This window comes from Motacilla alba, chromosome 5 (genome assembly GCF_015832195.1).
Source record: "Motacilla alba alba isolate MOTALB_02 chromosome 5, Motacilla_alba_V1.0_pri, whole genome shotgun sequence".
Taxonomy (NCBI): domain Eukaryota; kingdom Metazoa; phylum Chordata; class Aves; order Passeriformes; family Motacillidae; genus Motacilla; species Motacilla alba.
The window spans coordinates 26,183,552-26,201,789 of NC_052020.1; the positions used below are offsets into that span (position 1 = coordinate 26,183,552).

At 37.7% G+C, this 18,238-nt stretch overlaps 1 protein-coding gene across 3 annotated transcripts in view; it reads left to right on the top strand.

Annotated features, from left to right (window-relative positions):
• STARD9 (StAR related lipid transfer domain containing 9) overlaps positions 1-18,238 on the top strand; it is a 95,315-nt gene that overhangs the window by 39,233 nt on the left and 37,844 nt on the right. For all 3 annotated transcript variants that reach the window (XM_038139035.1, XM_038139038.1, XM_038139037.1), the window contains exons 5-17: positions 319-351; positions 440-501; positions 979-1,091; positions 5,441-5,510; positions 7,739-7,811; positions 8,682-8,749; positions 9,708-9,805; positions 10,017-10,220; positions 10,591-10,688; positions 12,443-12,520; positions 13,296-13,370; positions 13,872-14,051; positions 17,852-17,903. In XM_038139035.1, coding sequence (XP_037994963.1) covers positions 319-351; positions 440-501; positions 979-1,091; positions 5,441-5,510; positions 7,739-7,811; positions 8,682-8,749; positions 9,708-9,805; positions 10,017-10,220; positions 10,591-10,688; positions 12,443-12,520; positions 13,296-13,370; positions 13,872-14,051; positions 17,852-17,903 — 1,204 coding nt within the window. The remainder of the gene's footprint in view (positions 1-318; positions 352-439; positions 502-978; positions 1,092-5,440; positions 5,511-7,738; positions 7,812-8,681; positions 8,750-9,707; positions 9,806-10,016; positions 10,221-10,590; positions 10,689-12,442; positions 12,521-13,295; positions 13,371-13,871; positions 14,052-17,851; positions 17,904-18,238) is intronic.

Sequence of the window (18,238 nt, forward strand, 5' to 3'; positions counted from 1 at the left end):
AGCTAGTTTCAGTGCTGGCCTGGCTTCATCTAGTCTGCAACACCTCTGACACAGGCATGTCCAATGTCATTACATCAAACAGCTTTTGGTTTTAACCCAAGCCCCTAAACTTCTCATCACTGCTGTGTACATTGCTGTAAAGTTACTTTTGGTATAATTTGAACAACACTACATGGCTGTTTGTGTTGTGATCCACCATAGTCATTACTGTACTATGATTCTGTCCTTTTCTTAAAACTTGGCTTTTGTTTAAAAATAGATTTTGCATGAGTGTTAGGAAATATATTATTTAATTTTTTTTCTGTTTATTATTTGAAGGCATCCATTGGGCTGACACCTCGTATATGTGAGGTATTTTTTTTTTCTTCACTTGAATTTGTTTAAGCAGTTAGATTTTCTTAATGTATTTTAAATTTACATGAACTTTTCATTTGTGAAGGGCCTCTTTTCTAGGAAGGATGATTACTCAGACCAGATGGCATCGTGCAGGGTAAAGGTCAGGTAAGTGAGTTACTGTTTTGGACAACAATATGAAGGCTTTTAACAGCATACTACTGTGATCAAACAAAGTAAAGACTAGTTTATTTTGTTTCTGTTTTCTTAGAAGATAGTAGTTTTGGAATGAGGGGGAAAACACAGTGGAATGATGAGAAAGTATTTGGTTTAGTTTTCCATCTAAGTATATTTCTTTGGATGCTGTCTGTTCACTTTTGTATAAACAGCTGAAATAGGAATGCAGTGAAAATTTACTTGCTTTGTATAACTCCTAAATTGAGCCATAATCCTACATTCTGGTCTTATTCATCATTCCCTTGGATCTAATAAAACATTGTATTTGGAAATCTGGAGATTTGAGCCCACTAGTGCAAAAAAAATCTATCTAAGAATCAGTTACATAGTCTAAATATATAGTTACACCTTTTGTTTTGTTTTCAGCTGAGTGAATTTAGCTTTGCCTTTTTTTTTTCTTCTTTTCAGTTTTCTTGAAATCTATAATGAGCGTGTCCGAGACTTGTTAAAGCAGTCAGACCGAAAGAAACCTTACACACTTCGAGTTCGAGAGCACCCTGAAACAGGACCATATGTCCAAGGTGAGAGTGGCCTTTCAATCAGCATCAGAACTGCAGGTGGATGCATGCCAGGCATGTATGCATCGTTGCATGTATTCCTGCAATGATCATAATTGCCTCTGCCCTTCCAGGGTTACTTTTCTCAAATGCTTTTCTTCTATGATCACCTGTAGTACACTGAAAGCTTTGCCTCTCTTATCCTACTGGCTGGAGATCCTGCACTGTCTGCCTTTCCAGCCATATTATTTTTCTTCCTTTTATTTTAAAGAAGCATTAACTTAATCAAGAAGTCTACCAACATTAGCTCTAAATGTGTTCTCGAGACCAGCCTAAGCTCCCTTCATACCTGTTTCATACCATGGCAGCAGAATAAAAAAAAAAGTAGATAAATTAAACTATTTGATGTTGCAGGGCAGGCCATGAGAAGCAATGAAAATCTCACCCAAGTGAGAACCTAATAAGCTTGATTGTCAGTTGTCAGCTTTTTCAGTTGTCTTTCCTACTTTAGTTCTTGCCTTCTCTCTCATTTTTTTTCTACTTCCATTTAATTTTCAGTTTTGATTGGTACTTTTACCTCAAGATCTCATACAGCTTTAAATTGCAGTTTGGCATTTGGTATTTCATTAATTGATTCACTCCTGGTGTAAAGTTTGCCAGCTACATTTCCATGTATCTGACCAACAGCTGACAAAAATCACATCTCAAAATCAGTGCAAAATCATACAAAGTAGCTTTACAGTGGACATCAGAAGGAAAAGTGTTTTCCAAACTGGGAGTTTGTTTAGAAAGTAAATGCATACATTTCCTTTTCTTCTTGCCTTATATCCAGTGGACAGAATTCCAGTGTAGCCTCTGGTATCCCTGACTCTGCAATAGTCTGGCTGGCCATCAAGTGAGCAGTAATACCTAGGGGGTATGCACTTAGTACACCAAATGCATATCACATAGGATGTTGTGGATCCTGGCACATCAGAGCAAATACTAATTTGTCCTTTCTTCTAAATAGAGTCCTTGTCTCTGTTTAGTGGATTTCTCCTGCTCTCCCTGGTTGATTTTTCTCCATTTTCCTTTATCACGGCATTACACATCATGAGATTATCCTTCCTCTAGAGATTAAGGGAAGATGTGACAATAGATAGAGTGACTTGACTGTGTGATTGGATGGAACCTGATTGAATGGAGCCCAGCTCTGATTCCTTGGACGCCTGCTCTATTGGTCGTAGCACATCTAACAGTCCATGGTTGTTACCAATTCCTCCTCTCAAAATTTGAAATCAGCACTTGAAAAGTGTTGAACTTGCATGCTCCTGTACACAGGGGTCTATCAGACATTCTGGTTGTTCCAGCTGTGCTTTCCCAGCACATCAGCATCCTGTTTTAAGGAGACTTGGGAAATAATAGATGAATTGATGGTCTCATTAGTGTGGCAAACATAATTCTTTGAAGAGTAAATTCATAGACATTTGGCTTTTATTGAGAACTTTCCAAGATTCTCTTTCTACCTGCTTGTAATTGGAGAACTTCATTGCTGATGGAGTTCAAAGACTAATTATTTTCTTTTAGCAGCTGCTCATTCACCGCACAAGAAAGGTCTTTAAACTGCTTCCTTCCTTGGCAATTTCCATCTCTTTTCCCAGGCTATATATCTCCAGTGATTCCTTGGCTGCATATAATGGAGTTTCCCTGTTTTAAAAGAAAATAAAGTTATAACTTCTGCCAATAGGCTGGCTTGCCTTTTGTCACTGTTGTCTTCATCTGGAATCTTCCAGGCCAATTCTTTCACTTCTTTTTCAATTCTATTGTGTCTGTTGTTGTTGTTGTTGTTGTGGGGTTCTTTGGGAAGGTTGGTTGTTTGTTTCTATTGTGCTTTTATTGTTTACCCATTTTGAATAAGGATTTTATTCTTGGACGCAACTGAAATTTTTGACTGGAAAAATTTTATGCTAGAGTTCTGAAATATGCCAATAAACTTCCCAGTTGATTTGATTTTGTAAACTAAGAGAAGAGATAATGGCAAAAGATTGGCCTAAAAAATATTTGCTGCTTTCGATTATGGTTGTAATTTATTTTAGATTATTCACTCTGTCTGTATGACAGCCTCAAAAAATAATTGTGTTAATGCCTGTAAGAAAAAAAATTATTTTCAATGGTAATTGTGAGTCATGTTTTCTTAAAAATACTGATCATATGCATGAAAAATGAAATACAGTACAGTTAGCTGTGGATGAAGAGTAGAGAGAGGAGAAAATCAGAAAACGTAATCCTTTTAAGGACACTTAGATGCCCTGGGCAATGCATTTTCCATTTGCAAGTCCAGTCAGAAATTCCCAACTCTGAACACTAAGCATTTCAAGTGTTTTCCATCCCATCGTTTTTTCACATAAAGGCTGAGAGATTGTAGCCTTTAAAATGCTGAAAGTGTTTCAGTGCTTTGGATTGGAATCGTTTCAAACTTCTCCCTCACAGATGGTTGCACTGTTAAGGAATCAGCCTCTCTTAAATCAGGAAATGATGCAATCTATTTTATTACTCTGAGACAGATTTCTGGGGGAGATCCTTTTTACTCCAAGGCAGATTTCTAGATAAGCAAGTGATTTTGATCTTTCTACGGGACTTGAAAATGACCTTTCTTTTTCTGGCAGCCAACAGAACATCAGTCTTTTCAAGCAACATTTTAAATATTTCATTAACCTTATTAAAAAGCTAACTGTTTTAAACTCTCTGCTAGATTCACAGTTCCAGTGCTTAGGGAAATGTAGGCAGGTAAGAATTTCTTCCATGCTTCCTTTTTATAATGGTATTTTTATTCAGTTAAATAAGATCCTGAAAATGGGTCTGGGAAAACAATGTATGATAGTTTCCATATTCTGAGCTTTGAAGATCCCAGTGTGGCTGAAAAAATAACAGGCCTCTTTCTCAAATGGAAAATGTGATGACTTCTGGAATTAATGTATTGTAAAGAGACACTAGAGAGCAGAAGAAATACTTTTGTTTGAAAATCATCCTATACTTTGTGTGTGTGCAAATGTTCATGACACGCACACTGCAGTTGGGGTTTTTTTTAAAGTGCGGATGATCCAAAAATCTTTTTTTTTTCTTTACATGTACCAGTTATTAAAGGACTAAAGTTAAATCCCTTCTTTGTCTTAGGCTTTACTTTCATTTAGAGTTAAGCAAGCTATTCTCATGAAAGGATAGACTCTAACAATATCAAAAGTACCTATTTCAGTCTGGTTGAATTTCATATTAATCTTACATTCTAACCGTAGACAAATTATTTGATGCAAATAAATCAATATTTTTTTCAGTACTTTCCCTTCACCCACACTTTTGTGGTCTGTAGTAAAACAAACCTAAATCTGTGGAGGGGGAAGAAGTTGCCCTGGATTCCAGCTGTGAGATAAAACATTCTGCACAGGCATGTCTTGCTAGCTGTGGTATGACAAAGACTTGCTGCACAGCTCAGGTGTTTTCTAAAGAGTCACACCAGCACAAATGATAAATAATCCCTGGTGACAAGGCATATTACACTGGATTTATGGGAAATCCAAGCCCGTTGGTTGAGGATGATTCCGTGCATGTGCTGGAGTTCGCATTTTGCCAGAGCTGGCAGTGCCACAGCACAGCAGCACACCGCCCTCCACTGGGCCCCTCCTGGGCATGACCCCCCTCCAGCACAGCGGGCTCTGAGTGTGGGAGTCCTTTCTCTTCTTTAGGGGGTTTTCCCCTCCTTAAAAATAGGATCAGATTTTAAAAACAAACTAGTAAAAACCAACCAAAAACAAATTGAAAGGAGAAGACAAGAAAAGGGCAGATGATTCACATCATTATTCAGGGCGATCCTTCAAAAGGCCCTCTGAGGAGAAAAGTGCACGAAGATTCCCAAGTGCAGGCTAAAGCCTATTTAAGTAAGCGGTGAATAATAATCACAGGGGTTGGTTCCTAGTTCCGTTAGTTGTGTGAGCAGAAACATCATCCAGAGGCAATGGCCAGAATCTTTTTTATAGGATCTGTATCCAAATAGAAGCAATGACATAGCTGAAAATTTATTATGGACTGTTTTTTAAGTACCATTGTTGTGCAGATGGAAAAGTTCTGATCTTTGAAGGTATGAGGTGTTTTTTTATACTAATGTCACTGCATCAGAAGGATGAACTAGAATTTTTTTACATATTTTTTAAAAAAATTAAATAGTTGTGTTTTTTAATAAAATATATTCTAGTCCAGAGACTACTTGTATAATACTGACTACTGAGACTGTTGTCTCAGCAGAATATTCTTATTCTCCTGATGTTGGGTAAATTGTTGGATAAGCTGAATGAAGCTTCCTGAGAAAGCTAAGTATTTAACTCTTCTTGAACCTTTGGCAGGTTTGACTCAGCATTTAGTTACAGACTACAAGCAAGTTGTAAAACTTCTAGAAGAAGGAATAGCCAAAAGGTATTTTACATAACAAACTAGCTCCATCTGTATTTAACTCTTCTTTCACTGTGTTGATTTCACTGATGTTTATTTTACTGACCAGGTTGGCAGTGCTTTTTGATGGCAGGATGTCACATTTGGTGATCCTGCATATGAGACGCACATGGGACCTTACCTATCACCATATTGTCCAGAGCAAGAGCTACAAGCACTCATGCAGTTCTTTCTTCAACACTGATCCCGTTCTGACTTACCCACAAAATTCCACCATCTGTCAGTGACAAAAAATGCAAGCCAAGAAAACATTTTGCTGTAAACAGTCATCTGTTTTTCCCCTCACTTGCTCATGATGCTTTAGACTGGATAGCTTTCAACTCTCTTTGTCATATAATTCAGTGATTAAAAAACACTGAAAATATAATTTGTACTTATTTATTTTCTGGAAGTACTATGTTTACAATTATTTGGTTTTATTTCTGTAAGTTCCTAGTCCAAATTGTGTGTTTGCTGTCAGTTAACTGTGGGGTTTGGAACACTGGTGAAGCCAGTGATTTTGGCTCTCATTAGTTAAGACACTTTTTGACAAGATACCTTGAGTATCTGTACAGGTGCCATTGAAGTGATGGAAAAGAGTTACATTTGAAAGAATCATCCAAATCCTAATCACAGTTCCAAAATTGATATTATGTCTTATTGTAAGAGCAGTCAAGGTTTTAGAATAACAGTGATGCTGGGAAGTAAATAAAAACGAAGCTGCTTTGTCACAAAAAACCCCATAGAATATACATCAGGATTAAGTTTTGCAGTTTCTGCTTGTAGCAATTAATAGATGAAGCTTTATGGTTAAAAAAGACTATTTCAGTACAACAAAATTCCAGGTGAATACATGGCTTTCATGGATTGTGGGTAATTGAGATGTGAACTTGCTCTGTAACTACCTTGTGTATTATTGGAACTGAGGACTACTAACACTTCCTCCTCCAAATCTTGAAGCATTACCTTTTTCTCTTTTGCTTTATACCCTTTGGTGCTATGCCTTTACATTCTCTGCCCACTGTAGGGCTGTTTTCTGTCTTCTGCCCTTTACCTAATTGTTCGTCTTCCTCCTCCAGCATCTGTTCTCCTAGTTCATGCTCTCCTGCTGCCTCAGCTTTGGCTTGCTTATAATCACGTTGTGCTCAGCTGCCTGTAGCTTTTGGCAGTGGCCACTCACAGGACTGTGGAGGAGGTGTAGGAAGCAGAGAACAACGGGGAGGAGAGTCTTGGCTTTGCCCTCGTGCCCTGGGCACTCAGCAGTGTGCACACAGCTGCAGTTCTCTGCTCTCTAGTGCAACTGCTCTCTGCAGCGTTCTGACGGCGGGGCTGGTAACAAAAGCATGGTACCACAGTCCTTTTCTGCACTACTAAAATTACCTACTGTTGTTGAGGGCAGGCTTGGCAAAACTGATGATAAAGGCTGCACGTATAGCTGATACTCCATGCAAGCTCAAAGGAGGAAAACCTGTGTCCTTGCTTTTGCCCTGGACAAAATGCTAATTTCTTTGTGTTTTTCTAATTAAAACAACAATAAAGAAAGTAGAATTTCCAAAAGTTTGCATTACAGAGGCAGTGGGAGAATTCTACTGCTCCTTCTGTGAGCAGTTCCTGCTTGCCAGAGTGAGCTGTCTGTCACATGAGCTGTCTGTCCATGTCAGTCAGGCAAGTGCCACACAGGGTATTGCAGTATTCATTTAGCACTCACATGGGTGGACTGCTTAGTCTCATTGGACTCCTCTGGCAGTGTAAAAGAGCTGTACCAGGCTAAAGGGACCCCAGCAGTTGTGTATGAACGTTTTTTGAATCCTTTGGAAATGCCAAGGGATAAAAATGGAGACAAATGGAGATGTGCTGGGCTTGTGCACTCTGTATGGGGGATGAGCTGTTTGATGTTGTTGCAGGCTGTACTTCTCTGCTGTGTTCCCTGCTTATGCCACACCTTATACCTGTGCTGTAAGGCTGCTTTAAGATATCTCCTCAGAGTGCTGCTGGTGGAAAAAAAAACACCTCTAATTGATCCTCAGTTTCCACCTTTCCTCCACCTTTCCATGTTCTCTGCCAAATGCTCAGGGATCAGATCCAAGAATGCAGTCTGCCATATTCTCCAAGTTTCACATTTTTTTCACTTATCTGCTGTATTTGTTGATTTTGATTTCCCTGAATACAGGGAAGTAACCCTTTGTAACTGAATGGTTTGTTCTTCTTTCTAGAATCACAGCAGCTACACATATTCACAATGCCAGCAGCAGATCCCATGCTATCTTCACCATCCACTACACTCAGGTCAGCTAAAAATAACTCAACTTCCTCTCCACTTTCAAAAGCACTGTTCACTGTTGTGCATTGTTTACTTGTCGCTATTTTGTGCTGTTTGTAGTAATGGTGGAAGCTGTTACTTATTTCCTTTGGATAACACTGCAGATGTGTTGAGTGTTTATTGAAGCATTCTGTTCCTTTGTGCAAGTTTATAGTCAGAAGTGATGCCAAAACCTCACTTTTAAAAGGAATGCTTTCAGTTTCAATCAGCCCTTTGAAATGCAATAACCTCTCAGATGCTGTGAAAATTACATGTTTATATGTTTATGTTTTATCACACTTGTTTAGGATTCTTAATTGAAGTACAGCATTAGTTTATACCAAAATTTTGTATCTGTCCAGCTTTTTAGATGTGCTCATCTTTTTAGCATTTGGCATCCAGTACTCTCCCTGAGACAATGCAGCCTTTCTCTGGAGGAATTACATCCTTTCCTGGCAGGGAAGTTATTCAGTGATCCAATAGACCTTTTCTATCTCACACTTCTAACATCCTGTAATCACAGAACATTTTGGGATATTTTTCCTTAGTTTCACAAAAGACTTTTGGAATACATTAGTGGAAAATAACTCTTCAAGGTCTACTAGAAAGCCTTTCACAGCCTCTAGGCAGTAAAGGTTTTTCTGAGAGGAAATTGGCTTAAGAGGGTAGTTTCTCTATGGGGTGAGAAAGCTGTTGAGTTAGTGGTTTGAACACAGTCTGAAGGTCAAGGTCACAAGCAAAGGCAGTGAGACAGTCATATGTACAACTTGGCTTCAAAGAAAGAGCACATCAATTTTATTTTCATTAATTAGTTAAGGGGAATAATCTTCCTTATTAATCGTTTGGGTTTTTTTCAGGCTATATTGGAGAACAATCTTCCCTCTGAAATTGCAAGCAAGATCAACTTAGTGGACCTTGCAGGCAGGTAATAATATACTGAAGGGCAGAGAGGTAATTTTCTCTGAAGATGCTGGCAGTACTGTCTTAAAAGATGAAGTTTAATATAAAATTTCATTGAACTAACAGAAAGCCTGACTTTCTTATAATGTAACGGAGTATTAAGCTAATATTGTCTTTGTCAATAGTTCTTCTTTACTGGGTATTGGTTTTCATTGGGGAAGGGAATTCCTGGGTTCTCAAAACCAATACTACGCTGTTGCATATATTTAAGGTAATTCCATTCAGCTCTATATTCTTATTAAGTTGCTTTTCCAGTAGGTATTGTTGGAATTACTAAATCTATCCACAAAAAGAGAGGGGCAAAAAGAAATGTGTTCCTCATGACTGCCTAGCATGGGCAGGAGAAAATAATTCTATCTCACTATGTTGTTCATATTCCAAAAGTTCCTAAGTCTCTGATCTTTGTTGTGCATTTCAGTGAGGTACGTGTGGTTGAGCTGGATGTGAGAGAAAACAGAAAGATGGAAGTTGTGCTGAAGAATTATAGAACAGTTCTAGAAAAGGACTTTTGTTTTCTCAAGAACATAAATTACCATGCACGTATGGTCAGAGCAAGTGGCATTGAGGGAATACACAGACTTTTGTACTGAGCCAGGCTACCCTTGTGGAGATGTGAAATGTATGTTGTTCTTTTAAATTCAGAACCACTATGATTGGGCTGCCCGGTTCAGACTTGAGTTTATGTTTTGGTGGGTCTTTAACAGTACCTTGCACCAACAGCCTTTGCTCATGGTTGTTTGAATTTTCTGAAATAGAAGGCAATACGAAATATTTGAAGAATATGGGTTTTTTAATTGCAAAGCTCATAATTTCTGTTTTCTTGTATTGCTTGAAAACACATAATGTTTTTATATTGGCTGTATGTTAATAATTAAGAATTTTTGTTTATTTTGCATTGTCTTTTTCATGCTTACTTGCTACAGTGAAAGAGCTGATCCCAGCTACTGTAAAGATAGAATTACCGAAGGTGCCAATATTAACAAGTCATTAGTTACACTTGGAATTGTCATATCCACTTTAGGTAAGCACATTAGTTCTTTATATTGAAGGGCAGTGATAAAAGCACATGACTCACGCATCGTGTGTTGAGTGTAAATGTTATTTGCATTTACATCAAAAAACAGAGCAGCTGTGTGATGTCTTCATAAACTGTAATGGCATCTAAGAAAATTAAGTAGCCATGACAGAAAAAAATAACTCCTTTCCTGAGCTCTGTGATACTTCTCCCTCAGCACAAAATTCTCAGATGTTCAGCAGCTGCCAGAGCATTAACACCCTCACAAGCGAAGGGGAGAGCAGCCATGTGGACAGCCCTCCCTCTGGCAGCAGCAGCGGCGGGACCAGACGGCCGGCTTACATCCCGTACCGTGACTCCATCCTCACCTGGCTGCTGAAGGACAGTCTGGGGGGCAACTCCAAGACCATTATGATTGCCAGTGAGTTTGGTTCCTATGAATTGTTTTACATTTTGCACTACATTGTGCCTTTAATATACACCTCTACTGCAGGGAGAAGACAGCTATAACACTTAGAATCTGTCCTTGTAAAGATTTTCATTAATACTTCACAGAATACTCAAGGAAATAAAAATGCATGCTGATTGTGCATGAAATTATGTTTAAAAGTCTTACCAAGGTGATAGCTTTGATTCATTCAGTTATAAATACAGTCTGGAGAAATAACACTAGGGTTGTTTTTTTTTTATCTTTTAAAGAAGCAAGACTAAAAAAAAAAAAAAACTTTTTGAAAAATGATGGGTTAAACTGAATGCTTTTCAAAATTGTGTCATTTGTTTCCTGTCTGTAGCTATCTCACCTGCCAGCTCCAGCTACAACGAGACCATGAGTACCTTGAGATATGCTGCAAATGCCAAAAATATTATTAACAAGCCCAGAGTAAATGAGGTGAGGCCTTGAGTTCTGCCTAAGGTAGCCTATGCAGTCACAATTTGTTTTCTTCTCAGTACACAAAATAATGAGGCCCTTAAATACATGGGAATCATTTTGGCCACAGAACCCGAGCTTCATTCATTGCCTGTTGTAGGAATGAGCTCTGACTTTATGACAGATTCATTTGTTTATGTAGAGGTCCTTCAGGCTGCACAAGTTAAAAGATGGCAGAGTATTAAGGAGTTAGTCAGGTGCTGCATTGGAGGCCTGAATTCTATTGCTGCCCCTACTATCCCATTATGGTTCAATCCTAGACGTTCAGATGCTTAAGAAAAATTTTCAGTGTGTGCTTTTTTCTCATTTTCCATCCTTACACTCAGTCTACATTAATCAAATGTGAAAACATAAACTCTTTCAATCAAAGACATAGTGTTAAAACAGATTGGAGGTTTTAGATATTATAGTCATAAGAACCAGCAGTAAAAATTATTCATGGGGCAGTGCATAATTCTGTCTGTCTTCACAGTAAAATTCAAGAGGCACATCCAGATCTACAGCCACATATGATAGAAATATAAAACTCTAGAATTGCTGCTCTGTAACTGATCATTCTTGACCTGGACTTCTGCTTGAGGCTCCCTTTACACATGATTGCATAACTTAAGGACTGAATCACAGTGCATCCATTTAAGGAATATTCAGTGAATTTAGCTTTCAAAAAAAGTCTTGATTCCAGCCATTTAATCCATTGACTTTACAGCTTCAGTAGTATTCTTTTGTGATTTGGCATGAGTGTATCAAGATTTTATAATGTAGATGAAAGGATAGAACCAGAGTTGTACTTCACTATTTGCTTTCCTAACAATACTCTGTAAAATTTGGGCAGAGGGAAACCCTTCTAATCCTAGGTTTCCCAAATTTCATTTGCATTTTAATTACCAATGCCTATAAGTTATTTTCAGACATCAATGGTAGCAGCAATTGTGTGCTTGGTTTTGCCAGCAGCTGTTCTCAGCTCTGTGACTGGCTAAAGTCACATAAACACCCCTAGGTAAGCCACTTGTCACACACAGCCTCTCAGCCTCCCCGCTTGTGTACCCATCACTCTCTTGCACAGCCCATGCTAGACCCTTGGCCCCAGCCCTTCAGTCTTCTTCCCCTCACTGCAAATTGACCTGGCAGCCCAGAGAAAGCTGATTCTTGACTCAAGAGTTTGTCTGGAATGTCTGTAAAAGCTGTTTCCAGAAACTGCCAGTGCAGAAATGCTTACTCTGAGAGTGAGATAAATGCCTCACACCAAGCAGACAGGAAATTCTTTATGTATCACCTTTATGTATGTACCTTTATGTATGTACGTAAGGGCTTTCAATACCATCCTGGCTGACACTCTGGCTTCGTCTTCTCTAATCGGATTTTATATACCAGCTTTAAGTAACAGCATTTTTCTGATGTAATATAACTATTTTGGAGGTAAATCCTTAGAAGCAGTGATGTATCCATCTGGTCATGAAGGGAACAAATGCTATGGTAGGTCTGTGTTCAGAAGAGAGGGGGGGGAAAAAGTTTATGGTAAAAGAGAATCTGTCAAAGATGGGAACCAGCTGGCCCTAGGCAGTACATCTCAAGGGGCCTGGCAGAGTGAAGCAAGGAGTACTGCTGTGAGTTTGCCTGTTCTCCTCTCCTCCTGGCTGTTCAAATATCTCCATACTGATCTCTTAAGCTATAGTTCAATACTGATTTTTCCAACAGTCTGTGTCTCGATATTTCAGGATGCAAATGTGAAACTGATCAGAGAACTGAGAGAAGAAATTGATAGGTTGAAAACCATGCTGATGAGTTTTGAACTGGTATGTAGCAATATTTTGCTCATCATGCTGATGAGTTTTGAACTGGTATGTAGCAAAAGCTCCTACTGGAGCTTTTGTGTTACTTTAAGTAGTTTACTTTCATCTCTATTTATCTTTCCATGTTTATTGTAACTAGAGAGAAATGAAACTTTTCTCTGGGTGATTTTGTAATTATTATAAGGTTAACTGGTTTTCTGTCATTTCTCCTCTTTCTGTCACTTTACTGATGAACCTGAAGTATAAGTAGTCATAATGACTCAAAACCTTGCCTGTCTTTCATAGAGTTGGATGGTTTACTTGTCCAGAAATACCATGAAATAGAAATATTTCATTTTTAAGGGTATGCAAGCTTCAAGAGATTCATTGATATTTCACACTTCCTGCATGCTGTCTCCCTGCAAAGGAGTTGTGAGCATCTGTGAGCCCTCACAATACAGCTGACATCCCTGGTGATTTTCTCTGTTGGAATAATAATAGTGTCTTGGTTTTCTAAGCCATGGAGAGAATGTTTTGCTGAGAGAAACAGAAACTACACTTCAGGATGTATTTACACAGAACTGTCTCTCAGTTACTGCTTTTTCACCAGTTCTTTATGCCAAAATATTGCATGCAATAGCTAGAGAGATGTAGGCTAGATGCTAGAAGGTAGCATATATATTTTGTCTTTTCTTCTCTTGACTTCATCTCCTTGAAATACTGGAGAGTGAAAGAACATGCCTGCCAGCTGTGAATAAGAAAACTAATGTGCAGATCTTGGTGGCTGTTGTTTGTACAGAGAAATTCCAGTCCCTCTTGGAGTGATGACAAGGATGGCAATCTGACCGAGCTGGTCCTTCAGAATGAAATGAAGGTATGTATGATTTACTTGATGCTGTAACTATCTCCTGCTCCACTAGGCAGGGGGATAGCATTGCTGTAGTTGTGAAACTACAGTAAAAACTGTTTTGTCTTAATCCTTTCCTTTTTGCTCTGCAGATGCAGGAAACTGCCATCCTTAATTCATATTGAGTGTGCTCTACCACTTTGTGACAAAAGTCTCGTGTCCTTAATGGGACACAGTCCATTGTGCATCACTAAGCCTGCACAATCTACCTCTTGTTTGAAAGCTGTCTCAATATATCACAGCAATTCATTATACACAGTCTCTCCTTTCTAACATAAACTCTAATTTAATCAAATGAAATTATTCTATGCTTACCAAAATTACTGAGAAGATTTGATCACTGCTAACCTGGAAAGGTTTGCAGATTTTGAGTTTTGCTCAAAGACAGGCAAAATAATTTGTTAGCATGATCAAAAAGAAAAAACAGCCTGCTTAGTAATGAAACAGGTCTCTCTTCTGTTCTTTAAGATTGAGCAATTGACCAAAGACTGGACAAGTAAGTGGACAGACAGGAAAGCCATTATGGAAGAATACAGTGTGGACATCAACAAAGAAAAAGCTGGAGTAACAATAGATTCTAATTTACCTCATCTAATGGCCATGGATGATGATATCCTCAGCACAGGAGTGGTGCTATACCATCTCAGGGTGAGATATGGTCACTTGTCTTATTTTACCCTTTAATTTGAAAATATTTGTTTTCTCTGGAAATGCAGTGTGGTTAGGGTGACATAACAACAACAGCTATCAAAATGTGAAGGCTGCAGATCACAAGACATAATGGGGGGGGAAAGCAGAAAATAATTGGAAATGGAGAAGGAGAAGAATTCATATATTAATATTACTTCACCCCTTATGAATGCATGTGCAAAGTATTTGATAATGTATTACAAACAAAGCAAAATATTTAAATTAGTCCACAAAGCATGAGGGCAGTTATGTGTTCATATATATGGAAACATAAAGGATGGAGCTTAAAGTATTCCAGACACACTGGTCCAAATTTTATTCTGCATTTATATGCTTAAGCCTGGAATATTTGTTTATGTATAGAAAAAAGTAAGGTTTAAGAAACAAAAGCTCACTTTGGCAATGACTACATGTTGCTTTTAACCCTATGAGAGAACTGCCACGTAGATACCAGGTATGTAGCATGAAGGTTAATTACTTGTGATACTGCTGGAGTGGCTATTTTTGAAGATCATGTAGAAATCCTGGCCTCATAGATAGTGTTTTGTTGTGTAGCTGCTAATTTAAGCAACGCTTTCACTAAGAAACTTTAATAACATTGTATTTATGTTACTGCACGTTATGGCCTATGATGTGCATGGCTGGTCAGATGGTTTTAGAGGTTTTTTTGGTTTTTGATACAGCAAGTGCTAGGCCAGACTTCAACATTTTAATGTTGTTTAAATGAATGGAAATTACTGAAATATTGATGCTGCTTAATGTGAAAGGAATGTAGGATGGGCACCTCTACAGAGGTGCACTCATTGCCAAAACATATGTTAAATACGGTTAAAAATCATGTATCTGTCTACTAATAAAAAATCTTTATCTAGATTTTGTTGTAATTAACAGTTTAAGGACACAGGATTTTTTATTCCTCTTAAAAATGGCAGCAAATAGTTAAAACAGAAATCTTGCTGTTCTTCTATCATGTTGAAAGAGAAACTTAACTAATTTTTCTCATGCCAACCCAAAAAAGTTGTACCAGGTAATTATTAGGGACCAAGTATTTATGTCCAGTGCTGATCAACGTGCAACTTCAACTGCTCAACGCTACATTAACAATAAATATTTATTGAAAGCCACTCCTACTACTTCAATGCTTTTCTGTTATGTGCCATTGGGGAAAGAGCAAATACTTTCCCATACTAATTTTGATAACAACTAATTTAAATATTTTCATTTTAATGGCATAACATGGTTTGAAGGGTCACCTTCTGAAGTCATTCATGACTCTGTCACACTAACATCTTTGTTCCTTCTTTCTTTGCTTCTAGATGCTGCCTTTTCTTTTCTTTGTGCTTTGCATCTTTTAGTCTCTGGTGTCTGTTACCTTCATCTGAACAGCAAGAAGGTAAAACATTAGTGGTTCCTTACAAATTAAGGCTTCACCATATAACAACTCTTTACATTGCTCTTCTAGAGAGAGGTCACAACAGCAGTTTCCAGATAATGCAAAATAAGTACTGTGTTACTCTTTTACTCCCCTGATATTTTGTAGTATTTATTGCACTAACTGATGCTGTGCCTATGCTTAATTTTCTGGCTTTCATTAATAAAAGATGTATGTTTTCCTGTGATTTAGATGACCTTTTTTGCATAGTCTGAAAATATGCAGTTTGTTTATTGTTTCAGTAAAAGGTGTATTTCATAACCTTTTTTGAAAGTTGGAGTACTTCCAGGAATGAAGGGGCAAAGCAATCTTACTCTTTATGGTTCTGTAATGTACACTAGGAATTCTACCCGTAGTCATGAGAAACAGCCAGAAGAGGTAACAATGTAAAAACTCCCTTCAAGGGGTGTGCGCTGTGGTGTGCTCAGGTCAGGTTATGCAGTCATTTAATCTGAAACATATTTCCCTTTTTCAGGTGGAATACTCAATATTAAATTAGGAAAGAGTATAAATACTACAATTATTAGCTCAATAATAACATTTAAAAATGAAATTGTCATGGTCCTGGGATATAGTTATTTTTATTTTGTTTTCTCAAGTTGAGTTGGTTTGCTTGTATTGTATCTCTACCTTTGGTCTCACCTACAATTTTTATTTGGATTTAAACTTACCCAGAATCACTCCACTGACTGGGACGCTGTTGTGAATTTCCCTAGCCAATACTGTCGTAATACACTTTTATTAATTAAATTGTATTAGCAGAGAGTTAGTTCAGCAACTTGGAAAAAGTTTGTTTTGGAATTACAGTAACCATACAATTCATTGCCAATGAAGATAATTGATGGTGAAGAAGATAATTGATGAAGAGAACTTTTAGGAGTTGGTTTACTTCTCTCTGTATAAAATACGTGTTGCTAATTCACTTGATTGACTGACATGAGTCAAAGGCCATATGAACCACAAGTTTTCTGGAAGTTGCAGCCAACCCAGGTGGATATTTTGCAGTTGAGTCTGCTGAACATTAGACTGACATGTAACTTGGTAATTGCTTCAAAGCAGAGGCACAATCCAGCCTTCAGCCTCTCCAGCAAATGAAGTCTCAGCAGGGCTCATGCCTGAGGGATCTGTTGTTTGCTTCAGAGAGCTGAGCTCTGTGAGGAGCTTTGTGACAGCCATTCCCTTTCTGCCCAGTGCACAAAACCACTGTGATTTACCCATAATTACCCAGAACTGGGGCACCTTGAAGTAGTGCTTCTCTTTTCCCAATCTTCAGGCTTCCAATTACTACTTCGTGCTTGATCTTTAAATTCTTGGAGCAGAGAGTATATTTAATTTGTTCTAATTTGAGTACAAAATCACATTGTTTACTGTCCATAATTTTAATAAAACCTGAAAGTCTTGCCACTAAAGTAATTTTAGAGTGCATTTACCAATCACTTTACCATAACCAATTACAGTGTCTCTTTAAAATTGGAAAATTATCTTGCTTTTTTTTTCTAAGGAAAAACATAGAACTGGAAATGGAAAGTAGTACACAGATGGTAAATTAATTGAATTAATTGCCTTTTTTGGCAGGTTTTTTTTCTTATGTTATTGTTTAAACAACTCTTTTTTATTGGTATTTGCAGGCAACCATAAAACTACTGTCTCACTTCCATCTCTGACCCATAATATAGTTTGAACCTTCTTGTTCTGGAGACTTTTGTTTCTAGGCAGTTCTATTTTGAAGTTACAGAATCTTCAGGTTTGGGAATTTGCTCATATACTATAAGCACCAGGAAGACTTCATAGATGTCATTTAAGTTTCAGAAAAAAGTTCTTCTTTAGTAGTTATATTGAAGAGTTCATAATCTATGACAAAGTGCCCTTACAAATTAGGAATTCTGTTATTTTTAAATTTGAAAGGCCTGGTTAATTGAATCATCATTTTGCAGCTTCTTTCTTTCTGCATGGATATTTATTTTAAAAATTATCTCATTCCTGCAAACACCAAGTCTCACTGTACAAGTGCAAAGCGTCCGGATACGTGTTCGTATTCAAAATATTGGTCTCAAGCACAGTCCAAACGTCATCCACTGGGGGTTACTTTATCTACTGGAGTCATAGAAACTGACATAGCTGCAGGATGAAGAGTAATTGCAATGCTAAGGGGCACAGTGGGCTGAAATATTATGAGTACACAGCATTTACGTCTAACAATGCAGTCATTCAGAGGCTATTTATTTTAAGTGTTTGTTAAAATGATGTACCAAAGCTTCTTAAAGTAGTATATATAGTATTTCTTTTCCTGTAACCAACTTTTTAATTAGTTCTTTTCTTGTTTTAGGAAGGAACAACCAAAATTGGAAGAAGTGACTCAGACCAAGATCAAGACATTGGTAAGAGAATGATATTGCAACTTATTTTGTCATAGGCTCAGGTCAAACCAAGAGCTTTACATTTGTCATGTGTAACAGCTAGGTAGTGTTTCTTTTTGTCAGCTTTCTTTATTGAAGAAATTAAGTAGAAGAGACTCATTATTAATGTTTGCTAAAATATGTGATTATTTTTTGTTTAAGAGGCCAAAAAGTCACTGGGTTTGACCAAACTGAGATATCTTCAAGATTTTCTTTCCACTTGTGAAATCTACACTAGAATTAAAAATATCTACATCTTACATCCAAATTCTCAGATGTTCTGTCCTAAACTAGTGGCACAAATGGCACAACTAGTG